At 45.2% G+C, this 25,989-nt stretch overlaps 1 protein-coding gene across 1 annotated transcript in view; it reads left to right on the top strand.

Annotated features, from left to right (window-relative positions):
* LOC111850539 (leucine-rich repeat-containing G-protein coupled receptor 4-like) overlaps positions 1 to 25,755 on the top strand; it is a 44,824-nt gene extending 19,069 nt beyond the window's left edge. The window contains exons 3-18 of the mRNA XM_023824529.2: positions 2,997 to 3,068; positions 4,570 to 4,641; positions 10,124 to 10,339; positions 10,544 to 10,615; positions 14,105 to 14,173; positions 15,067 to 15,138; positions 15,790 to 15,861; positions 16,709 to 16,777; positions 17,177 to 17,248; positions 17,632 to 17,697; positions 19,410 to 19,481; positions 20,411 to 20,482; positions 20,963 to 21,088; positions 21,369 to 21,481; positions 21,675 to 21,728; positions 22,073 to 25,755. Coding sequence (XP_023680297.2) covers positions 2,997 to 3,068; positions 4,570 to 4,641; positions 10,124 to 10,339; positions 10,544 to 10,615; positions 14,105 to 14,173; positions 15,067 to 15,138; positions 15,790 to 15,861; positions 16,709 to 16,777; positions 17,177 to 17,248; positions 17,632 to 17,697; positions 19,410 to 19,481; positions 20,411 to 20,482; positions 20,963 to 21,088; positions 21,369 to 21,481; positions 21,675 to 21,728; positions 22,073 to 23,367 — 2,584 coding nt within the window. The 3' untranslated portion in view covers positions 23,368 to 25,755. The remainder of the gene's footprint in view (positions 1 to 2,996; positions 3,069 to 4,569; positions 4,642 to 10,123; positions 10,340 to 10,543; positions 10,616 to 14,104; positions 14,174 to 15,066; positions 15,139 to 15,789; positions 15,862 to 16,708; positions 16,778 to 17,176; positions 17,249 to 17,631; positions 17,698 to 19,409; positions 19,482 to 20,410; positions 20,483 to 20,962; positions 21,089 to 21,368; positions 21,482 to 21,674; positions 21,729 to 22,072) is intronic.
* The last annotated feature ends 234 nt before the right edge of the window (positions 25,756 to 25,989 follow it).

Genomic DNA, 25,989 nt, shown 5'->3' with positions numbered 1-25,989 from the left:
ACTTCAACCCCAGAGATGTGGCTAATTAAGCTGGCACTAATAGCTGTTGGGTTCCTGACCATGCGACCAGCAGTGTCTCTAGTAATGAGGTAGAAGCGTGTTTGAAGATTTATGGACCCATCAGTTTCATGTTCTACATTAATGGCTAAATTGGGGTGGTTGTGTGGTCTAAGGCGCTGTATTGAGGTTGTAGTTTGTCCTGGAGGCATTAGTTTGAGTTCCATTTCTAACATAAAAGTTTAAGGTAGTAAACAGTTCCATGCAGTCTTCTCTAAATCTTCCTTGAACACAGTGAAACAAACACTTCACTTTTAATGCATGATTAGTTTATTTTTGGGGGGTGGCTCAGCATTTTAGGATGCCGTGTTGGTGAGTGGAAGATTGCCAGTTCAAAATCCTGATTCTGCTAATTAAATAGATGTAAATATTAATGTAGAGGCCAAATCAGATGCAATTGTATAGCAAGTTGAAGTCTGAAGATCACAAGTTAAGTGAAGTAAATCACTAGGGCTACAGTTCTGCAGAATTCCAGGCCATACAAATATTCCACAAATACTGTGAGTCATCTGTCCTATTTTGATTACTTTTATCTCAAGGTACATGATGCATTGACACAGACTAAGACAGTCCACTTGAATTGTGTGTCTTTAAAGGGTGGGGGTTGGAACATAAGGAGACATCTCTACTTCTTGGGCCACCATGTTATCTCTCAGCATGCATGTGATCGTTCTGATCATCTGTCATTTGCCATGAGACTTTGGGTCCCTTAACCGTGCCCTGGATCTTAGGGTGGATGTGTATAGATGTAGATTTAACATCTGCCCTCAGTTCTTGGCCGCAGTAGTACCTTGTCCCTGAAAACTAGCAGATAGCTTGATGTTGAATTTAAAGGGCAGAACCTCCCACTCTGCTCTTGAGGTCTTTTTTGGAAGAGTTCTGCCCTGGGTGGCCATAAAGGGACGACCACTGGTGCTACGTATTTTGCGCTCTAGCGCAGATGAAAATTTCCATGATCTGACTTTATAGGTTCATGTGTTATTGCCCCATGGTGTGCAGTCGGGTCCTGAGATTAACAACCATGGTTGCGTTCGCTTTCGTTCCCTGGGCCTTCTGGTTCGCCTCCAGGTCCCGCCAGCCCCGCACAGAACCAGCCTCCAAGTTTCCGTCGGCACAAGGTGATGAATTTCACATCGAGCCTCTCTAGCCTCTTGCAGGGGATATATGTGTCCCTGCCGGCATGGCTCTGGCCTTGACACATTCACTAACGATAAGGCCTCTTCAGGGCGTGGTGTGATGTGAGTGATCCCTGAGGTTCTGATTCCAGGATGCCGGCCTTCGCTCCCACGTGCCATGGGTGACGCCATCTTTGCCCTTTTGGACTGAGCGCAGAGGGAGGAAAATCATTACTTGGCGAACTGGCCTTTAGATGTCACACAGATGGAAGTGCAGCCTGCTGTGAGGCTTAGGGACAGGTAGTGTTAGTGCTGGAGCCCAGCATGATGTACGAGAGGGAGAGGGAGAGAGAGAGGGAGAGAGCCATTTCGGCACGTCCATGGAACAGAAATGGCAGGAAAGCAAGTGCGAATAACCTGTGTTTAGACCCCACACATAAATTGTTGATCTTTCAATCGTGTGGGCAGTTTACCATTAATCCTAAAGCAAACTGACCGTTCAGGCTGGACCGTCCTCTCCCTGGGTCCCTTAGATGGGGGGGGGTGGGCTGCTAAGCTGGATCACGTTCACAGATTCCTGTCGTACAGCAGTACAGCCGCTATCTCCGATGTACGAGTGCTGGACACTTTTTAAAAATGTGAAAAATTAACCTTATAACAATGTAAAGCAAAAAAGGCTATCAGTGTAAATATGTGCTTTTGGCAGATACCTCTGTTTGCTTATTAAATATCAATGTTTTATTTATTAACCCTTTAGTACCCTGATTTTTGTGAATCTAAGACTGCAGCTTTATATAGGAAATATGGGGCCCGTCTTATATACAGAAAGCTGCCATGCTCGTTTTTTCTCACTTTGAAAGAAAGTGCTTTCATAAAATCCTAGTCAATGCGTACCTGTTCATCATCTGCTTTAATGGTATTCATGAAGGTGAAATGTATGAGCTCTTTGTTATGCTTCCTTTTCTGTTTGCATGGCATGAATTTTTGAAAAGCAACTCAAATTTCAGCTTTGCAATTTTTGCACATGCATGCAAAACCAAACTAAGTTTATATGAAATGACTATATTTGACTTGTTACTGGTCAGGTCATGGTTTGGTAGCTATATTAGATTTGACTGATGCGTCACTTGACATTAAGACCATGGTCTGTCATTCTGGTCTTGAATTTGTACATCCGTCAGCATTTTGCTAATGTGGTAACAGAACCTGATGTCGGCATTTGAGTCTGCAATGCATGTTCTCTGTTTACTCAGTCTACAAAGCAAGTATATTGTTGCCCCTGGCTAATATCACGAAGGAATATCCATGAAATAAACTTACTATATGCTGACAGCTAGCTGAAATGAACAGCTTGTTCAATCTGGGAAACTGTACTCTTATTTCTCTGTGAATTATACATTTGGGTCTTTCACAATCGGTTTTGTGCACAGTGAACAACAAAAGCCAGCATCACGTTTTACGTCCGGTTTAATGTGCAAATGTTTTGTACAAAAAACGGCCTGTGAATTTGCTTTTTCATAAATCACTGACATCTGTTCTGCAAACACGTTAAGACACCCTAAGCTGTAGCGCAGCATGTCTGTTCATTGCATGTCTTGTGCTAAACATCACACGTTTCGTCCTGCAGCATCGTAAGGCACGGAACTGCGGCATTGTCTTGTAATAAATTTCTTCTGTTTGGTTAGTTGATGCTTTTTTTTTTTTTTACAGCTGGGTATTTTACTGGAGTAGTTCGGGGTTAGTCGGGTCGCTCAAGGAAAAGACAGCTACACGCAATGTCGGCAGCCACATTTTAACTTTATTGATCCCCTCTTCCACCCACAGACGGCTGGCGGGAAACGATCTGACATTCATCCACCCAGAAGCCCTCTCTGGACTCCACCAGCTCAAAGTCCTGTAAGCTATCGGAGCTCGGCTTCATTTAACACCAAGTACAACCCCGTTCGGCATGGCTAACGACACCACAACATCCGACACAGTGAAACCGTCTAAACGACACGCACGTAACATTTTAATTATATTAAGTACAACAGCGATAATATACTTAAAGAAAACACTTCTTACAACAAATTACTGGAAAATAGATTGTGGTTCTAGTTTTATATGCCCTATTTCCAGGTGGTTGGGCTGAGAAAATGGTGCCCTGATTACCCCATACCAGCTTCCAGAGCCGACAAGACTATGGGAAATTGTTTCAGTTTTAACGTTAAGTAGGAATAAGGCGGCATCTAATTTATTTGCGAGTTTTCTGAAAGCTAATGTGAGCGGTAGTGTTTTGTCAGTTTCGCGTTTATTATTGCAGGGAACAAGTTTCCGTGACTTCTATGAAAACAAGTCTGCAGAATTTCGTTAGACAAAGAAAGCTGTTGAAGAGCGTCCTGTCTCCCGTGGCGTCTGTGAAGCAACAATTCACACCCATATCGCGTCGGCATGTGTTATGGTTGGTAAATCTCCCGAAACGGCTCAGTGTGCGCCGTCCTGGATGCTTTCTGCCTCGGAGCTGTTATTGTAAGGATAAGCCGGGCCAGTTGCGCAGGGAGGTGAGCGGCGCCGCGCGCCGGCTTCTCGCGGCTCCGTGTGCGCGCGCTATCACCGCGAGCGGGGGCAAACATTGAGAAACGTGTGTTGAAACAAAACCGCGCGTCACCGGGCTTGTGGGTTTCGCCGGGTTATCGGAACAAGCGCCGGCAAATCGGCTCCCTGTAATACCTCGTGTATTGTGATACGGGACAAGTCGGGACAAATATTGTCTCGGCCAGAAGTGACGGTACCCCTGAATTTTCATGAGTCGGCATTTAAGGAGGAGAAAAAAAACACTGTTGGCCAGGGCTGCACACCCGGCAGATGGAGGAATTCGTTCGAGGAACTTTAATGCTACTCTGTCCGAGAGGATGGTATTCAGTGCTGAGGAAGTTACTCACAAAAGTAATCCAGTACCTACAGAGGTGGACAGTTCAGGTTAAGAAAGTACAAATCCAGACCAGGGTATTGTTTCAACCAACCAGTTGAGTACTATGTGATTGTGACTCTTTACACTCAACTGGTTGGGTGAAACAAAACTTTGGTCTAGATCTATACTTTCTGGACCTGAACTTTCCACTTGTCTTTTAATGGATAACTTTTTTGAGTAACTTACCCAACATTGATGGTATTTTAATACCACATTTTACGAACAACATAGCACCCATACAGCAGAGTTAAATCAATCCTATTTGTAGCAGACTCTTTCTTCCTGAATAGCCTTCTGCAACAATTAGTATACATTTCTGAAAGCATATTTTGAGTCTTTTGTCACAAAAAGCAATTCCTAAAGACCAATTTTCTCTGAAACAGACTGCCATGACTAGCCTTGGCCTCTGGCAGCGTCCTGATCTGAGTTTTTGGGACTTTTTTTCAGGATGTTACAGAACAACCAGCTGAAGACTGTGCCAAGCCAGGCTCTGCGAGGTCTCCATGCTCTCCAGTCCCTGTGAGTAAACAAGCCGGCTCCTCCAGCAGCGTGCGGCCCACAGCCGGCCCATAGAGGGCAGGGTGCTTTCTCCATGGGGGCAGTGTGTGGCTGGGCGGGTTGGGACACTGTGGCTGTGAGCAGAAGGTCGCTGGTTCAAATCCTACCATCAACAGAGTGATTACTTTGTTCGGCCCATAAGCAAGGACCTTCACCCCCAACTGATTTAGGGACCGACTAACACTCCTTTCTCAATCATCCAGTTGTACAAAAGGTTATACTACAGAAATGAAATGTAGGTTTAAGTGTCTCCAATTTTTAATTTTTATTTTATCTTTTTATTTACTCACCACAATGAATAGTGGAATGCTTGTTTGCCTAACTTCAAGACAGGATAACAAAGAGGCATTAGAATGAAGGAAGAAAACTGTAATCAATAATTAAATAGTATGAAATTAGCGTTTGGTGGTGTCGGCCAGGGCATTGCTGCGTGATGGGCATAGCTGGTGTGGGAAGGAATGTTTAATGTGGCTGCCCTGTGATGACAAATGTCAGGCCCATGTTTTACCAGGTAACGTTTTTCCTGCTTAGTTTCTCAGAGATAATGATAGTGGGTTGGGACGGGGGGTGTTTTTAATGTTTAACCTAATGTCTTTATTGACCCCAGGCATATATGGGAGGCAGGATGTTGTGAAAGGCACTAAGGATTGTAGAACAGGCTTTATCTTCTACGTACAAGGCGTGAATTTAACTACGGAGCCACTCTGTCATTGTGAAACCAGACAACTCTCCGCTTCGGAAGTTACATGTTAATTTCTTGGCATCTCTGTGACTTATGACTATTCAATAATCAGTTTCTTTCCCGCTGCTGCTGCTGATTAAGCTGTGCTTGGCAATAAAAGTCGTATGAGACCACGCATTGTCCGCCCTGTTTATCCGGTACACGATGGCAGCGTTGCAGATTATAGCTCTGTGTAATTAGTGCAGTCTGTGAACTGTGTGTGTGACTTTCTGATGATACACCAGAGTAACAGGCGATTTGCCCTTCATGAGGAATAAATGCATTGCAGTGTAGTCACACCGGCCACTATGGCTTCTGAAAATAGTGAGGATTGACGAGCAAAGTATAGTAGGGCTGGGCAATTAATCGAAAATGAATCAAAACCGACATTCAGAACCTCTAATTGACGTAATCTTGCCACATCGGTTTCTTGTTTTAAATTTTTTTTAATTCTGTTAATACTTAAAATCTGTTAATTTCCCCAGTGTGTGTTCATGTACTGTCCTTTTAAAAACACACTACTGTGTGTGTTGTCACGTGACTCCGCCCCATCTATTCTGTGACATGGAAGTAACATGGAGGCAAACTCAAACACAGCCAACTGAGCGACTCCAGCAGCCTGTGCCGAAGAAAAATGCTGTGTCTGTCGTTTGGACACATTGTGGCTTTAGTGAAGACGATACTGAACAAAAAGGTCAAATGTAAACTGCGAAAAAAAAGGGTAATACCACCAATCAGTTTCAACACTAGCAATATTTAAAATAGTGGAAACCGCTTATAGTGATCATGATTATTGTGATCAACTATTAAAAAAAAAAAAAAAAAAAAACAAAGCTTGGGACAGAATCATTCATGTACAAATACTGTTGAAATAATTTGCATATAGTAATCAAGCAGTCCGCTTACAGTGTTCATTTTGGGTCTTTGTATACGTAATATATATGTAAAAAATAAAATTACAGTAATTGTGTATTTATTTATTTATTTTACTTGCCTAATTTGCCTTGCGGTAACCCGTCTACTTCCGGTTAGCTACTTGAGGCTAATGCTGCGTGCACAGAAAACATGACGGGAAAAAGGAAGTCATTTTCTCTCAATTACGAATATAGAATCATCGAAGTTCATCATCAAACGAGATGCAATAACGAAACTACAATACGCTATATTTTATGTACAGTACTGTACTGTATTATAGTATAGTATTATGTATTTTAATTATATACAGTTCACTAATTTAATTTGTGCAGTACTGTAACTTGAAAAGCGTTTGAAACAGCTGTACTATATTTTGAAAGAATCCATAAAATTTGGTAAATAGCGACGCTGTCTAGTTTATCTTTTATTTGTATAATAAATATGCAATTAGATGGTAATCTGCCTGAGACATAAAGGAAGAAGAAAAAAAATCTGTTATAATGATCATCTGCTTTTAGTGATCAATTTCACCCAGGCAGACGTGATGACTATAAACACAATGCAAGCTATTTTCTACTTTTTTAGGGAACTTGCTTTTTGCATTAAAATTCAAAGCAATTTGTTCTTTGATTCCAGTTGTTCGAAATATTCAATAAATAACCATAAATGGTTCATCTGTGTTTCCTTCAATTATTTTAAAATCATAAAGATAAGATACAGTCCTTCATGAGAAAAATATATTCTCTTGAAATTTCTTTTGTATTTTTGTTCTCTGTGATGTATGCTAACATCATGCACATCATTCATAATAGTTGATCATATCCTTTTTATATACAATTTTTCAGTGATTATCTTAAATTTATCAAAAAGAAAAAAACAGTTTGCATAGTAATCCAAAAGGCACCAGGAAGATCACATTGTCGGCCATGTTTGTGGGCGCACTTTTGTCGTGCAATTGCTCTCACATCTGCCTCGGTGTTGTGCTGTGGCTCCACTTTCAGGGGTGATGAAGTGAAATTGAAATTACTTTCTCTTGGGGGTGCATTGAGGTTTGGGGTGTCTTCGGTCCTGTGACAGCACAATCTGGGGCTTCACTTACGGGGAATGTGGATGTGGATGTGGGAGCCGGGAGCCACATGTCAGCCACAATCTCGTCGCCTGATCTTAAATCATGCTGTGTGTGTTTTTTTTTTATTATTATTTCCAGATTTCTGTACAATATGATAGAAACCTGTAACTTTTAACTTTCTGAGGACATTTTTTCAGTCCCCACAAGGAAAACAGTTTTCTAAAAATTTGTGATCGCTCTCAAGACTAAAAATGCCAAAAGTGTTGTATTTTGTTTGGTTACATATGATTAAGTTTAGGGCTGGGTAGGGGCTAAGGTTGTCATAGTTGGGATTAGGGTTTTGCCCATAGAAATGAATGGACAGTCCCCACAAAGATATGAATACAAACGTGTGTGTGTGTGTGTGTGTGCCCGCGCGCATGTTTTTTCCCCCCCCTTTCTTCCCCCACGGGGCTTTAGCTTTCTAGCTGAAGTAATGCGTTTTGGCAGCACAAAGCTGGTTTTGGCCCAAGCTTCTGAGAGCACCATGTCAGTCAACATGGTGTCTAAAAGGAATTAAAAGGGAGGCCGAAAGAAAGAGGGCGGAGGAAAGTGAAAATAAGCGATCTCGTAAATACAAAAAAATGTAAGACTTTATGATAAACTACTGTGATAATTAAAAATGTTTGTGTTTGTGCTGAGATTTTCATTCCGATTGTTGTGTACAGCTGGAAATAAGCAAAACCAATATTCGTCATGATATTCATAATCCAACAAGCAATGACAAATTGGTCTCCTTTGAGCACTGGCGTGTATTAGCTAGCCCTTTGGAAAGCCGTATTCCTGTCGGAGCAGAGAGGTTTTTTTTTTTTTTAGAGGTCGTCTTTTGCCACGGGGGAGGCTTGCCATTGACAAACAGGAAATCGTTTCGGGTCCAATTATGTGTCCAGGATACACTTGGGCTGCACAACTGAAATCACAGATGCAGATTCTTGTCTCTATGGGACCACCGGGGCCTGCAAGCCACCCGGCAGTGAGCAGTGACACGGAGTAAGGCTAGTGTGTTTCTGACAGGTAGAGGACATTTTAAACATCTTCATAACCGTGAGGAATCACCTGAGGCACTTCAGTGGTGTTTCAACATGCAGAGCTGCAGTCTCTCGTCTCTCTTACGCACCATTCCTATTACAGATCCCCAGCACCGAGTACTGGGAGCCCCTTAAAAGCTCCTGTCACCTGTGACCGGTGACATCATGAAATGTTGGCTGCTGGCTCATGACGGCAGACACACTTGGTTGCAAACTTGGGCAGTATCTAATTTTTCATGCCACAATACCCTCCAGACGTTCTACTGGGGTATATCCTAAACGAATGCTATTCCGATACCGTGGTACCCCATATTGTCATAAAACGTACTTTATTGTGACGGCATATTATTCTGGGTCAAGTGTTTCTGTAATGGAGTTTCGTGTTTTGGCGAGGAAAAAAATACTCAATGTTTGAGTGCTCTAGAGAAATGAAAAAAATACTCAATGTTTGAGTGCTCTAGAGAAATGAAAAAAATACTCAATGTTTGAGTGCTCTAGAGAAATGAAAAAAATACTCAATGTTTGAGTGCTCTAGAGAAATGTGCTATGATTTGATACAAAACAATGTGATGGATTCAAAAGAGGGAAGGTGCACAAGATTCATAATTTCTGTTTACCAGTGTCAGGGAGAATTCTTTCTGTAAATATTGAGAACTTGCATTGACACAGGTAATTCGTTGCTCCTGTATTGATTATTCTGTCTGAACGGATGCATTATTATTGCTTAAATTCTTTCACTGTCAGCTTGGCAATTGGGGCAGATTATCCAGTTTTTAGACTCGTCACGCCAATTATTACACCTAATACAAATGCCAGTCCAGTTCTCCCGGCATTGTAGTAGTTTATGGGAAACACTCGCATGAATAGCAGGGGTATACGTGTGTGTGAGAGGGATGATCGCTCAGAAAGGACAGTTCCCACAGTAAGCCATAATAGAGGCTGACACTGAGAAGAATCGTTGTTGACGCTGTCACAAAAATGCCACGAGGAAGGGTGAATAGGTGAAATGATGTAAAACCAGCCTTGTAACATTTTCAAATCACAAACCGGCATTCATAAAACTCATATTAGCAAGATTGTATATTTTGAATAATTTACCCATTGTGCCATTTGAACTTCACTGAAGGAGATCTGAACTTTGACTTTGAATTTTATCTGGGTTGTTATCAGCGCTTATGGTGTGTTAGGATTTCGGAATTTCTATCCCGTTGCCTGGAGATCAAAACAACTCTATTCTAGCCAGTAGACAAACACTTTGTGGATGGAATTTTAATTATGCCCAACGAAAAAAACAACTATACTATCTCAGTGTGACATGAGAAATGGCATTAATATTTATTTGCCATCCGGTGCAGTGTGTCAGTTTGTCCTTTTTTATATTTTTTTGATGGTCATGTCTAGGTTAGTTATTACTAATAACTAACAGAGAATATCAGAGGCCTTCTCTGGGCTTGTGGGAACCTTTTGATCAGTAGTTAATATCCTTGATTGTAAGTTATTTGCTATCCTTGTTTCCTTGTTGCTGTGGGATATTCTTCTTACGCACTGGTTTAATGTACTTCCTCTGCAAGGCTCAGTGCTGTTAATTGCTCAGATTTGCCAATAAACAAACTAACTTGAGCCCTGGTGATTGTTTGTGATCGCCCCGGTGAACGTTTTATCTCCTCGCAGCCGCCTGGATGCCAACCACATCACCGAGGTCCCGGAAGACAGCTTCGAAGGCCTGCAGCAATTGCGGCACCTGTGGCTAGATGACAACAACCTGGCTGAGGTGCCCATGGGGCCCCTTGGGGACCTGGGTAGCCTTCAGGCTCTGACACTGGCCCTCAATCGCATCACCCGCATCCCTGACCACGCCTTCGCCAACTTCTCCAGCCTGGTGGTGCTGTGAGTCCTACCCGCCATTCTTTACTAGTTACTAGGCCGGCTCTTGCTTTAGCCAGTCCTAGTTGGGGCTGACTTTCACACCCCGTGAGTGCAGCATTCTCTGAACAGAAGCTGATTCCTGGCCCAGGTTATGCGTAGTGCGGAGTCAGTGGATTGGTTTGATGTATGACCTGCGATGCTCAGTTGAAGTTGTATCCCTTCCAGGCATCTGCACAACAATAAAATCAAGGAAATTGGAAGGAATTCCTTCAATGGCCTCGACAACCTAGAAACCTTGTGAGTATCACACCAGTTGCGTGGAGCAGCATGCTTTGTGTCCTTGACGACTGAACTTGCATGTCAACCCAATAAATAACTGGGTGCCTTCTAGCAATCAGCCTGAAAGTTTAACCCACTAAAACTCATAAATGTCATGCCGAAAATGTGCTTTTACAGGAAACTCAGCTAATTGTAGTCTAGATCCCACATTAGATTTAAAAAGTCGTATTTGAATCGTGTTAAAATATTACCTAGAAGCACATTTTTCAAGTAACCCAGAGCATCACAATAAACCATCTGAATGAATAGTTAGGTCCTTACATGAGTAGTATAAAAAGCCAGCTGGGTCGTAAATTGTAAGCTTTTACTGAAGTGAGAGAAGCAGCAGAACATGTCGAGGCTTCGGGCTGAGCCTCAGTTAGGCCGCTGAGACTGTATCTGGGGCCTTCAGACAAATGTGGAAGCAGCGGCATAGATTCCTGCAGGGTTTATTTATATTCGGCCTCCCTACAGCGGCAGAGGGCTCAGCAGGCCGAGCTGAAGTCTAATCTTTAGCATGATCACTATGGAACCTAAGTAAAGCTCCCATCTGTGGCGTACACCCCCATTTGCATGGGGCCCTTGAAGTTTGGGGGACCCCTGTTGGCCACTAATAATCACTACAGTAGGGAGGAGCCCTGAAGTGGGGCCCCAGAAAACCTCCCCTGCCTACACGGGTGCATTTCTGACCAGGGGCTACTAGCTACTACCCTGGTGCAAGGAAAGATTTGGGTATTTGGTGAAACAAACCTTCTGTTATTTATATGTCGTTTTAACGGATGGTCAAATTCAGATGAAAACCCGGTGAAACAAATCGTCCTTCTAGCTGAGAAACGAACATAAACAAATCGAGCGCCGGGTCCCTCAGGCTCCACTTGCGATAGAGCCAAGGCATGTCAAAGAGAGACTCTTTTTTTCAATAGAGATTGGGGTTGTATCACCTTCCTCCTGTCGGAAAGGCCAAGACAAATAGCCCATGGTCCAAGATTGCCATCTAGTTTCCTGTTTCGGCCTTAGTTTCCTTGAATGTTACGAGGATGAGCAGCCCTCTTTAGCATGACGCTTCCCTGTCCATTGTAAGCAAAACCCTGCTGTTTTCTGGTTGGAGCTCAGGAAGTCCGTTTAATTCAAGTCACTAAATGTGCCCTGTATATCTCCAGGTCTGCCACCATGTGTTATGTTACACTAACCATCAATCTCTAAGTGGAAACACCAGAAAAAAAAGTGCAGTCTATGTGTTTTTTTTTTGTTTCTTTTTAATGCAAGTTTTTAAAATCAGACGCAGAGACGATGAGCTAAATGGTCCGTCTTGTAGGATTAACAAATGAGGAAATTTCTACTTGAGAGATTTTCACAATGGCTGCACTTGCAGTCATCCAGGAAGGTGAAATATTTGGGAAGGTAGTGAAAAGGTTTGGACTCTCAGACGAGCCCGAAATCTTGCTGGACGTGAATCACAGACTGAATGGCTGGAATTTTGTCCCAGTCGTTTTGTTTGTATAGGCGGAAGCATAGACATCATTATTGATTGCTTGACAAATGTTTTAATATGTGTTTAAGTGCAGCGTGCCGTTGAGGCTTCCCGTAGGTGTGGTGCATGTCCGGCTTCTTCCAAGAACAATAATTGTTCTGTTACTCGCTGATGGAATCAGCCGTCACAGATTAATCTCTTCGTAAGCAGACTGCCACTGTATTTGAACAATGTACAGACGACCGTGTCCCGTCAACCGTGTAACGATACCCAGTCCTTTAGCGGTCTGCCACGGACCTGGAAACGAATTCCATTTAGAGAGGTAGCATATCGATGGCTAAAAGGGCTGAAACATTGCAGTAGCTGTCTAACCAAAGGCTGTGCAGTGAATTATAAAACCCGACGTGCTACAATCTCCCCTGCTCTGAGCTTTTTAGCTCCATATCTTTGGAGAGGTCCAGTCTGAAGCCTCCCTTCACCTTCAGCTACTCTCATCAACCGTTATGGAAAATCATCTCTCTAGACAAGATTATCTGCTAAGTAGATAGCAGTCCGTCTGTTTCCATTTCCTCCTGAATGAAAGGCAGGTTTACCCTTGATGTCCAACCTTGTTAAGCAGCTGACTATAACAGATTACTTTTTAGTAGGGCTGTCCGTCTCGCCAGGTAGCTGTCGGAATAAAGAAGCTAGCCTTCTTCCTGGCTGCTGCCCATTCACGGTGCTGTTCTGGCTGTGTGGCCTTCCCTCCCTCATGCAGCCATGTGTCTATTAGGAGAGTTGTTTGCTCAGGAAGGTATTTGCAAGTAGAATCAACAGTCGGGCTAGCCAGTGGACAGCTGGTAGGCTTCAGCCGCGCGTGCCCATGACTCCGCTGAGGCCCTCGCTTGCCTGAGTCTGCAGTACCTGTCCACACCATCGGAGAGCACCTGGACTCTCCGCCATCTGTTTGTTTGTGCTAGTGAGGTCACCGTGGCAACACAGTCACCAGCCAAACGTTGTGACCGAGGTGAACGTCACCGGATATCTTTCAGGTCACTGCCAACAAAGGTTGTCATTTAGTAAAATTCTGAATTCTTCATTAATTTTAGATGCCAGTTGACAGATTTTGGACATCATGGTGTTTAATTAGTCTTTGTTAATGTGATATGTACAGATGTACATGACTGAAATACTACTTAGAAATTTCACAGAGCATTTTCCTTCAGTTGACCCAAATGCAAGTGCAGCGATTAGATAATTAGCCAGTTCGTTATCAGGGCTGAGGCCACTCCCTCTTTAACATTGGTCAGACAACAACAGCACTGCTATAATGACAGTGTGGTTTCCCCATCAGTCAACAGGAAGCTGGACCTGGCCATCTGTCTGTCTTTCCAGTGGAATCTTGGCCAGTGCTTTGCATGAATGTCTTTTAATAAATAATTTAGAGTAACGCAGTGACTTCTGAACAGTGTTGCTTCAGCTGAGATTTTTCCTGTGGTGACCTTTTTAATCAGATGGATGAAATGTCGATTATAAACCAGTGTGTTGCAACTCTTTTTTAATTAGTTTGTGCTTGTCTCTGAACATTACAGATCATCCTTTAAAAAAATACAAAGCCATAACTGATTACTCAATTAAAATCTTAAATGTTTATCAAAATTGGGGATATGATATGCAGCCCTTTATAAAATATGGATAATTCTTTTTCTAGTGTTTGCTCATTAGAAACATCAAAGTGTGGACAGAGAAACTTTCAAATTAAATTTATGCAAGTCATTTACACAAAATTTATCACTCTTTAGCACAGTATTTCACATTGTGTTTTGGCTCTAAAGTCCCTTGTGGAACTTCCAAATGCAGAGGATTACATTTTGTAAAAACAAGTCATGAGGATTTGGGGAAGTGATTTCTCTGTCGTGTTCCTGTCAAACAAAACAAGGTGGTTGTATCATAAGTCAGATGTTTGGGAAGGGAACTGCTGGTGATGTCACTGACAGGAATTTCCCCCCCCCCCACAGAGACTTAAACTTCAACAACCTGGAGACATTTCCGGAAGCAGTTCAGGCGCTACCCAAACTGAAGGAGCTGTGAGTTTACGTCTGTGGCATACAAATGGAGACACACACACACACACACACACACACAACAATCAAGAAAATACCCAGGTCTGCCCATGCTTGGCTACTGTAATATTTATATGCACTTTTGGGATATTATGTGGCTCAGCGGGTTAGTGCTGTGTTTGTGATTGGAAGGTTGCTGGTTCAGATCCCACTGTTAGGCCCCTGAGCGCAGCCCTTAACCTTGGTCAGGGGCTCCACCTTAAGGACGGCTGACCCTCAAAAAAGCAGCTGCTTTGGATGGAAGCATCCGCTAAACAAATAACATGTAGATGTCCTGAATTGAACGAGGATGTGCAAGTCAAAAATGTGGAAGGGAGAGCTGGTCCCCACTGTCCCGTACTGACTGGCATGGGGTGATGAGACGGTGACGGAGCCCAGTTGGGGCTCACAGATCACAGTTCCCGTGTCTGTTGCTGTTTCGCTCCATTTGTATCAGGGCTGCAGGCGCGGAGAGCTTTTAGCGGCAACAAGAAAAATGGAGCAGATACTCGTTTCCACACTGATGTCACAATCTCCTGGCCGCAGACAAAATAAGACAGAGGTGTCTTGTGGGGGAACCAGAGAAAAACATCTCGGCAATCAGTGAAGCATTTGTCACGGCGTGCCGCTAAGCCGTCCCCTATCTGCCCCAAGCGGGAGCGGACTCTGTACGCCAGTTTACCCCGGGTCATCACTTCCTGACAAACGCCTTTCTCATCTCACGGCTCAGAAAGCTTTTTCAGTGGGCCGTCTGTCAGCGCGTTCAGGGCCGCGTCCCCAGCCAGAGCACTTAGGGGCTCCCCTTCGCCTCTCCTAATCCGCGTGGCGGAACCGGCATGTCGCTTATGTGTCATGTCTTTTGTCTCCTTCTGTTCTAGGGGATTTCACAGCAACAACATCGCGGTCATTCCGGAGAGGGCCTTTCAGAATAACCCGCTGCTGCGCACCATGTAAGTTCAGAAGCTACCTGCTCGCCCTTCGTTTCTGCTCCTTCGCGGGTCCTTCTTGGGACAGAGGCTTACTTAAGGAGCAGATGCCGTTAATATATTCATGACAAATCACTCTCTACTGACCAAACTGTACATAACCCTAGATCAGAAGATAAGGTGCATAAGAGTAAATTTAGCTAATATGACTGCAATATTCTTCATGAGCCCTGGATAGAATGTAGGGACCTAAGATAAGCAGAGATGTTCCCATTGTGGCTGTGAGTATCTGTTTATCCTGTAGTAGGGTAATGGATATATACTGGTGGTTCTAGCAGTAACCTGGTTTCACTGGGCCTTTAAGTAGGGTCAGAAGGTTTGAACCCCAGGACCAGCAGTCTGATGTTACTGTTGGGTCCCCGTTCAAGCCCCTTAACCCCCAGTCACTTCAGCTGGCCCTGCATTCTCAAAAAATAAACATGTACATCTGTTTGGAAAAATAAATAAAACTGTAAATCTGTCTCTGGACACTGCACTCTATGTGGTTAGTGTATAGGCAGAGTGGGCTCTGCCGTTCTGTGTATATCTAGGTGTACCGTGCGTTAATTCGTTTTAGCTAGCTGGGGATGAACCCTGGCCTGTCTAAGTGTCTCCGTCCACCCCCCTTCTCCACAGCCACCTGTATGACAACCCGCTCTCCATCGTGGGAGTGTCGGCCTTCCAGAACCTGTCCGATCTACATTCCCTGTAAGTGTGCCGCACGCCTCTCTCAGTACACCTATCAATACAAGACTGCTGTCAAGCTTCACTTTCAATATTCCCTCTTTTTTTGAATATTCATTAATGTTTTTGCATGTTTGTTCTGTGTATGGCATGCAGATGTCTTGTCTTAAATTGTTTGCTTGAGCTTCTCCCTGGAGGGACATGCTGGGCGGGTGAGCCTGTGGCTTCCTGTCGCATATCTAGCTAAGAAGCTGGACTTTCGGGCTCAGATGAGCCAGAGTGAGGCTCTGAAGCTCGCCCTACCTCTGAAGCTCGCCCTACCTCTGCCTTATCAGGCTCAAGAAATCACTTCCACTCCTGCGTGTCACGACGAAACCTCACGTTAACATTCACCCCTGCGGAGTTGGACTAGGTGACCTCAGAAGGTTCCACCAGTGCAGTGTTTCCCAATCCGGTCCTCGGGGACTCAGTCAGTCGATGTTTTTGCTTCCTCTGAGCTCTCTATCAGACAGTATGCATTTTTGCTCCCTCCCAGCTTCCGATAGCTAAAATCGTGGACTGTTTGGGGGTCCTTGAGGACTGGATTGGGAAACACTGTGGTAGTGTATTATTCAAACGGCTTCTGGCACAAATATTGATATTGGAAGCTTTTTTTGCTATTTAGATACAGAATTAACATTGTGGCACTTTCTGAAATTGTAGCTGGCTCTTAAGGAATAACCCTTTACTTTCCTAAGCCCACTCTGTCCCACACACATACAGTCACGTTTAAGCTTAGCAGACGGCTACGGAGTGGGTTTAGGTGCAGGGCAAAGTGGTTCATGCAGACACCCTGGGGATTAGACGCGGGCTGACGAATCGTCCATTTCAGGATGCTGCGCGGGGCCAGTAAGACGGAGCTCTTCCCCAGCCTGGCAGGAGCCGCCAGCCTGGAGAGCCTGTAAGTGCCTCAGTCCTGCACTCACATGCACGCAGCGTGAAGTGTGCCCCTGGTGGCCAGTGAGGGCACTACAGCTACATTCACACAGAAACACACCAGAAATCTGTGGGTCTCATCGCCCCTGGTGATGGTGGTCTTCCTGCAGGAAGGAGTGCACTGGTTTTAAGTCTGTGAAGCACACAGTTCAGATAACTGCTTAGATTTATCATATTTTAGGAGGATACCTGAATGAAACTGAAATCAAATCAAATGAAGCTTTGCCATTTGTACAAAGAGCAGAACTACTTTGGACACCCATACAGAGATGAGAGTGAAGCCCGGGGTCGGCCATTTGTCCAGCGCCCTTGGATGGTCTCCTTGGGGGATATTTCCTGATTGATCGTCTCCGCTTTCATTTAGGACGCTGACTGGGACACAGATCGGTGCCATTCCCTCCTGGCTTTGTGAGGACCTGCACTCACTGAGGACGCTGTGAGTCAGAACCTGGGACTCGGTGACGCGGAAGCACGCGTGTAATGCTCAGCCAGTGTTCGCTAGTCCGGTCCCTGGGGACCCGCTGATGCTCCACGTTTTCATTCCCTCCCAGCTCCCTGCCAGACAGTTCACATTTTTGCCCTACTGGGAACTAGAAGGGAGTAAAAACATGGACTGGCCTCCGGTCCCCGAGGACCGGATTGGCATCACTGCGCTAAGCTAACAGAGGACGTCCACCAGTAATGTTGTCCTTATCAGTAGTATTATTGAAAGGTAAAGGTAGTAATACAGTGTAGTATACTGTAGGTGGGTCAAAGTGATGTTGTGTGTTTTCGGCAGTATTGTATCTCACAATAATATTTGCGTACTTGTCTAACCAGAGATCTGTCCTACAACGAGATTAAGGAGCTTCCAGGATTTCAAGGCTGCTTTCAGCTCGAGGAACTGTAAGTTTATCTTCCTAAGATTTTAAAAATGTTTTTTCCCCTTATTTTCTCACCGTGACATACTTTCTTCCAGGGTGGTCAGTGACTGATTACCAAGTCAGTCAGTGACTGCAGGCTACTGTAAAATCCATTAAAGCATATAGCTAAGCCGCTGTTCCCAGATGGGCTTATTTGAGTTACCCGGCATCCGTGTGTTTAAGTAATAAAGGGTTCGAGCTCATCATCCTGTGTTAGCTGGCGTGTGGCCTACGAAAGGCAGTGTTGTTGTTCCCTTGAGGTAGCTAATTAATTTCTGTTAGCTGTATAAATGGGCAGAACTTCAGACTGAGATCTCTGTCCACGTTATCAGCCAGTTAGCTTCGGTGTCGCTGCTGGTCACCAAGCTAGAGCTTCTTCATGATTTAGCACACGATGTCTGCAGCTAAAAAGCGGGATCTGGTGAATCCACTGTCCTCCTTCCCACAGAGTACGTTACATTTTTAGCTGACACGTTTGATCAAAGCGATGTACAGCAGAGAAGTTTGATCAGCCAGCCCCTGCAGCAGCTGGCTTAAGGGCCTCGATCAGGAGTGGTATCGCTCTGTCGACCCTGGGATTCGAACCGGTGATCTGATCGCGGGCACAGTGTCTGAACGCACCTGGCCCCACCCCTATCCAACATTCTAGGCTAACATTCATATGGCAAGTTCTCGTGTTCAGTCACGTTTGGCTATCAAAATGTTTTTTTTGATTTCCACTCTTAAGTTTTAACATCTTGGTTACAGGATAGTGAGTAACATGACTAACGTTTTTGTACCTGGTATATACTTCATGCTGCATCCTGATAATATGACAGGCTGCGGTTTGCTGAAATCTTGTGAAAGTTTCTCTGTAATGCATCTGCGATCGTGGTGTAGATGCCCCTACAAGTCACCTTGCATTGCCTCAGTCTTTACTTGTATATCAAATTACACACAGTACTTCTACTACTACTTGTTAACATTCCTTACATGTGCATCATTGAGCGACGCTTCTTTCACCTGATTTTTGCTAAAATGCTGAAATGTGGCCATGGGTAGATTTGTTTCTGGGGCCCGACTCAAAAAGTCACTTTGGGGCCCCCTCCCCCCCCCCTTACATGTTTCAAAAACTAAATAAATAGCCAGCGAGTAGAGTCAGAAGATCATGGCTAGCTATCTGGTTAGCAGAACATGCTGCTTCAGCATCTGCTAAATAACAAACATCATTTATTATTTAGTGCAATGAATATTTGTGGCCAAAAGAGGGCCTCCTAAACCTCAACCCCCTCCCACCCACACAAATGTGTGGTTTGAGTGGAAGTAAACACCTTCTAGTGAACATGGCCTCATGTGTGAATCTTCGTGGCCACGCTGCATCCTGGCATTTCAAAAGCAGGCCCAGTTGAGTAGGCGTGGGCAGAAGCTGCAGGACATGACTGAGCTGTTGAGCCAATCACAAAGAGCGAGGGAACTCCTCAGAAGAGGTCAGAGGGCCCGTTAGTTTGTCTGCCTCCTCGGACAGCTGCAGGGCAAACAGTGATTCATCACGCGCTGGGCCAGCAGAAAGTGGGAGTGTCTGTTTATACTTAAGAACCTGATGGAAAGAACTGCATTTTCTGGGGTCCTCCTTAATGACAAACACAAGCTTCCAAATGTTTGCCCTTCTGTTTACCTTCGGTAATGGCTCTTCTGCTGTTTGGTTTGTTTCCATAGAAACCTGCAGCACAATCACATCCAGCTGATCCACAGGGACACCTTCCAGGGACTGGCCTCGCTGCACATCCTGTAAGTGCATCTCTTTTCCCACCCGGAGCGTCTCTCCGGTCTCGCACCGGAGCGGCATCCAAAAGGCCCGCGACTTGTGGGAAACATTCTGGGGCTTTGGTGCATGGATTTCAGCCTGCGGGCCACTAGAGTAGGAGCTGGGAGAATCATGATCTTTTCTTCGGTATCCATTTTCTGTTTTCTGTTTTTTTTTTTTTTTATTATTATTTTATTTTAGATTCCCACCTCATTTATCATTTATCAGCGCCGAACTGACTTGATAGAGCTGGCATGTTGCACATAGCCAAAGGAACAAGTCCCAGGCAAATTCCTAAAACAAATCCCAGCCTATTCTTTCTCCCTCTGCTGAACGAAGCCCCTCCTTTCTGCACTAGGGAGGGCAGGAACCTCAGTCTGGCAGTGGGAGGGGTCTGAAAACTGAGCCACTTAGCCCCATGTTGCCCATCCCCCCCCCCTCCATCATGTAAACTGTCAAGTAGAAAAAAAACACACAGGTCCATGTTGCAGTGCATGTTATTTTTTTGTTTGTTTGCTTTTTGTCTCTCTCGGACTTTGCTCTTCTGCTCTCAGAGAAGATGTTAAAGATGAAACCTGTTTGAGATTTTAACCAGTGGAGGTGTAGGATGTGGTCCTGCTATAAGCACAGTTTTCTCACTGGGTAGTTTTTCCCACATATTGTAGTTTGTTGATTTATTTATTTTTTCCATGAGGACATATTTCCTCCTCTGCTGTATCCCAGGTTAGATGGACGTGGCCGGCAGATAGATTAACCATCAGATTCTCCCCCCCAATCTGTCCTTTGCGGCCGCCGCTCGTCGGCAAAGCAGTTTCGCGGCTGGTTTAAGGCAGTCAGCAGGCCCAGTTTTAAGCAAGTACAGTCAGTGTGTTTTGTTGTTGTTGAACGTTGTGTTTACATATTTGATGCGCAGAGACCTCAGCAGGAATGAGATCACGTCGATTCATCAGGACGCGTTCTCCTCCTTGACATCACTAACAAACCTGTGAGTAGCCATTCCCACCATGTGCTCCTGACTCAGCGTTTAAGGTTCGATCTCTTTGGTGTCACTGTCTTCCTCAGCATTAAGTGATTAATTCGGAAACCTTCTGCCTTTTATTAGTATGTGCTTTTCCATACTTGTTTTGATGTTTTCTAGATGGATCCAATATCAAGTGCCGTTATTTTTCCATCACATATGTACGAAGGAATGCATGTAGTTTATATACTTCACGTTTTGCCGTGAATATTTCCTTTCCATTAGTGGTGTTTCCCAGTGGATGCTGGTGTAACTTAAATAGGTTGCATGCTTACGCTGCTCCCTTTCCTGTGGCTCGCACTTCAGTATCTCTGATTGGCTGCAGTTGTCACAGGACAGCCAATGGCTGAAGAACATCTAGGCCCTGGTCCTTCCACTGTGTGTCAGTTGATCGTTACTCCTGAATGAACACGGCTTCCGTTTCACTGACCACTCGCTGTGTTTCAGGGACTTGAGCTCGAACCATTTCAGCAGCCTCCCAACCGCGGGCCTCAGCAGTCTGAACCAGCTCAAGCTGGCCGGGAACCTGGAGATGAAGGGTCCCCTGGCACCTCGGCACTTTCCCAGGCTAAGGTGAGATGGTTCTTCATACGCAGGAACCGTGGCATGTCCATCAAGCGCACCTTGGTCTCGGGGGGGGGGGGGTTTAGCACGGTGACCCATGACTAGGCTTCATTAATGGATAAAGACTCTGGGGTGACCGCAGCCAGAACAGGGCCTTGATATTATCATCCCCACAAGACGTTCTAACGGTTAAAAGAGCCACCGTTCTTACGAATTGGTGACAGTCCGTAAATGAGGTGATGCCGCCCTGGAAGATGACTGAGCTTTTGTTCCCTTTCTTGATTCGTAGAACGATCTCGCTTCCCTATGCTTACCAGTGCTGCGCCTTCACTGGATGCGAAAGCGTCCTGAGCGCCACTGCGGAGGATGAAGGGAAGACGGGCGTCAGCATCAATGCCGACAGTAAGGCGTCGATTTATATAAATAGTGTTTAAAATTGCAGTAGGTAGCATACGGCTAACTGGCTAATCACTGACATAAATTTAGGTAGCCGAAGTAGCGTGATACCTTTACCAGACAGGTGGTTCCCTTCGAGTGTGAAGCACAAAGCCATGTGAATGGAGGGTACAGATTGTGCTGTGCTGTCTTTCTGAAGGTGCTGAGGAGGAAGAGAGGATCCCGCTTCCCCTGCATTGCTCTCCTTCCCCAGGTGACCTCCTCTATCCTCTGTCCTATTTATATTTCATCATCTTAATCTTCCCACCTACATGTCCATTTTTAGCTGAATCTTTAGCTGATTTTGCCCATTTGTGCAGGTGGGTATTTTTTTCAGAACATTCTGGCCACTTTGTTCAAGGTTACTGCATCAAGGCCCCGTTGTGACCTACTGGTTTTGCTTATGTGTCTTCAACCACTACGCCATCTAGTGGCCTGATGTTTGTTTTTATGTGGTTCTAAGGAGGATTACAGGGAATAATCGGGGGGGGGGGGGGAGGTATTTCTGAGGAGTGCATTGGGGGGAGGCGGCAGAAGCTAAGATGTGACCGTTTGCAGGGGCCTTCAAGCCGTGCGAGTACTTGCTGGGCAGCTGGATGATCCGGCTCACAGTGTGGTTCATCTGCCTGGTGGCGCTCCTGTGCAACACCCTGGTTCTGGCCGCCACCTTCTCCGGGGGCAGGACGCCATCTCCCGCCAAACTGCTGCTGGGACTGCTGGCGGCCGCCAACCTGCTACTGGGGATCTACGTGGGCTTGCTGGCCACACTGGACGGCGCTACCTGGGGCGTCTTCGGTCACTTCGGCGTGCGCTGGGAGACGGGGCCGGGCTGCCGTGCCGCCGGCTTCCTGGCCATCTTCTCCTCGGAAGCCGGCGTGCTGCTGCTGGCACTGGCCGCAGTGGAGCGCAGTGTGGCAGTGCGGCTGCTACTCCGCAAGGGCCCACGGCGCCGCCGCTATGGCCGCGTGCACCTGGCGGCCGCCCTGCTGGCGATGCTGGCCGGGGCGGCGGCCTGCCTGCCCCTCTTCCATGTGGGCGAGTTCTCCGCATCACCGCTCTGCCTCCCCTTCTCCGCCAGCGATACGGCCTCACTGGGCTTCACCGTTGCCTTGGTGCTGCTCAACTCGCTGGCCTACCTGCTGATGGCCGTGGTCTACACCCACCTGTACTGCAGCCTGGGCAAGAGCCACCTGCTGGAGCCCTTCCAGGCCAGCATGGTCCGGCACGTGGCCTGGCTCATCTTCACCAACTGCCTCTTCTTCTGCCCGGTGGCCGCCTTCTCCTTCGCTCCGCTCCTCACCGGCGTCGCCAACAGCCCAGAGATCATGAAGTCGGTGACGCTCATCTTCTTCCCACTGCCCGCCTGCCTCAACCCCGTGCTCTACATCTTCTTCAACCCGTACTTCAGGGAGGACTGGCGCCGACTACGGGGCCGCTCCTCCGCGAGGGCCGAGGCTGCGGGGCCGGGGCCGGTGCGGAGGGCCACGCAGGACGAGGGCTCCGGGGCCAGCCACGGCGTAGCCTGCGAGTGCGGCCTGTACTCAGAGCTGCAGGCCGGCCTGGCCCTGTGTGACTGCTGCGAGTCCGTGCTGCTCTCCGCTCCCCCCATCTGCAAACACTTGATCCGCTCCCACAGCTGTCCAGCACTGGCCGGGGGGCCTGGCCCACGGACCGAGGGCTACTGGGTGGACTGTGGCACCCCATCGGCCCAGTCCGAGTATGCCGACGAGGGCGACTCATTTGTGTCCGACAGCTCCGACCAGGTGCAGGCCTGCGGCCGGGCCTGTTTCTATAAGAGCCGTGGATTCCCCCTCGTCCATTACTCTTACAACATCCCCTGCATTAAGGACTGAGGCCGGACAGGTGTGCAGGACAGTCCTGCAAGTTTCCTCCTTTACACAAACCCATTCAGGAAGCACTTTTCCAATCTCTGAGTGACTGGAGACCCGCCTCTCAAGAAGGGAAATACGGCAATACAGGAACCTCTCGAGCCATGGATCTTCGCTAAATACTTCTGATTCTCTTATGCTTTATCCAAGTCGATTGATGACGATTCTGCTAAGGTTTCAGCAGAAATAACTCGATTCCATGTGGCCAATATTTGGAATGAAAAAAATGTTCGAAAACAATGTAACACCACATGTTTTAAATCAAGGGGAGCTAAACGTATATAAAATAGCTAGTGAACATGCTTTACCGATGAGAACTGTTTCGTTTTATCTACAGGAAAGTGCTGGAGGTCTCTCTTCTCTGCCAAAGACCTCCTCTGTACCATTCCTAATGGTGCAATAGCAATCATCTATTGTTGTGATTTCTGCTTCAGACAAAATGCCAAATAGGTCGTTCTTTTCCTCTGTTAAAGGAAATCCAGCTGTAGCGTGCAGACTTGATGAGGCCAAGACTGACAACAGCAATGTAATGGAAAAAAGATCATGCTTTTTGTAGCTTGTTGACAATCAGATTTATGACTTGGTGTTTTATCATCACTAATTTCTTAACCTCAAGATGTAATTAGTTGTTATGCCTGTATTAATGGGCACTTGGTAGTGAAACAGGGTTTATTGTGATGCATCGATATCGAACTCCTAAAAGGGGGCACGCCACCCTCAGGTGGGCATCTGAACAGCGGGCAGGACACCATTCATGGGTGAGTCACCCAACTCATTACACCTGTTATGGTCAGATTTGGTCGTATTTTTATCCACTTTTGGGACTTCAAGTTTTCAAGTTTCCCATTTCCAGAAAGACCATAGGAAGACTATATATATATTCCACCGAAATCCTAAGCATTTTGGTCAGTAGTACTACATATGTTTAGTCCACAGTCTACCTGATGTGTGGCTGACACAAGCCTGGCATTTAATCTGTTACCTCAGATTGCAGAAGTGAGTGTGACTGTTTCAGTAAAACGGACAATCTACATTTTTTGTTTTAGGAAAATTAAACTTGCGAAATGTCACGAGTGTTGCAAATGTGCTTATTCCATTTACAAGTGTTTTAAGTGATTCAGTACATGTTGGCATTGTCTGTGTGTGCAATTTTTATTCTGATTCCAGTATGTTAGATTAATAAGGAACTCAAAAAATAACGATTCTGTGGCAAGAACTGCCCTGAAATGATCAGTGAGAATGTGTTCTGATTGTTTTTTTTTTTATTTTTAACTTTAATGCATACAATACATCATGATTTTATATGATTTACCCCCATAACAAGGATCTTCTCTGCTGGGATCTGAGTGCTGCTGTATCTACAGCAGCAATGTGCTTTGAAACTGCATAGCTGGTAATGATGACCATTAAGCAGCAGGTGGCAGTGCAGGAAAGTTAAGAAGTTAGAGTTAAAAAAAAAAACCCGAGTGACTTGATGTGACCTTGACTTCTGCAGTTAACCTATATACCAAACATATACACAGGGTGTAAACAGAACAGAACAGAAAAGGTTTCCAAAACAACCCAGATCAGGCCGGAGTTCCTCCTCCATGTTGATGTCTCCTTTTTGCTCACAGACAGTATGGTACTGTGGTGTGTCATGCAATTGCTGTTTCTGTTTTACTTATCTGGGTAATGTGAAAATTTAAAAAAGGCCTGCATACACACATACCCAAACAGCATAACCATAAATGGTAAGACCTTCAGATCATTTACAGGTTTAAATACAGAGCAGCAGTTTTCAGATGGAATGAGGCTGGGTTTTCTGTCTTTTCTTTTGGAATACATTCAACATTTTGTGGGGGACATTTTTGAGGGTGTTGTGCATATTATTGGCCAGTCATAAGAAAGCAAGGCAATTGTTAGCTGACTTTTTTTTTAGTCATGGTGGACTATTATATGAATTCAAGTGAATTAATAAAGGAATCATGTTATAACTTCTTTTAAAATCCGCTACACAGACTTAACTAAAATGACACCTGTTTCTTTGTATAGTAAGGAATATGAACCTACCAGCATTAATAGGTCCATATGTATCATTCAGTCTGCCTGTGGTAAATTATTTTATAGCTGACAGTTGATGTTTCTCAACCATGGAAGCTACCTCTGAACTGTAGTAGCTGTCAGCGAAGATGTGTGGATTATGGTTGTATAAATGTTTTCTGTTGCATCCCCCCCATTGTAAATAAATATAGTTGTACATTGTCACCAAATAATTCACATTTAGTTTATACCAGTTGTGGGAGGATAAAGTACTGTATGTATACTGTCATTTTTGTAAACCAAACAACTATATAAATATTATTTGATTTATTTGAAGTATCACAATGGGTTTTGTTGATTTCAATGTTTCTAGACAATGTTTGGGATTTCCATTGGCAGATGGTTATATTTACAGCAAATTTCAAAGATGTATTTTTAGTTGGTTGGATTTCAAAATAGAGTACCATGGCTACATGACTCGATATTCACACCTTTTCCCTGTAATCCCTTTTTTCCACAGTAGGTGTCGCTAAAACCTCAATTAAAATCCACGCAGAGAAAAAC

Source organism: Paramormyrops kingsleyae, chromosome 13 (genome assembly GCF_048594095.1).
Source record: "Paramormyrops kingsleyae isolate MSU_618 chromosome 13, PKINGS_0.4, whole genome shotgun sequence".
NCBI lineage: Eukaryota > Metazoa > Chordata > Actinopteri > Osteoglossiformes > Mormyridae > Paramormyrops > Paramormyrops kingsleyae.
This window is presented reverse-complemented; position numbering and strand designations above follow the sequence as displayed.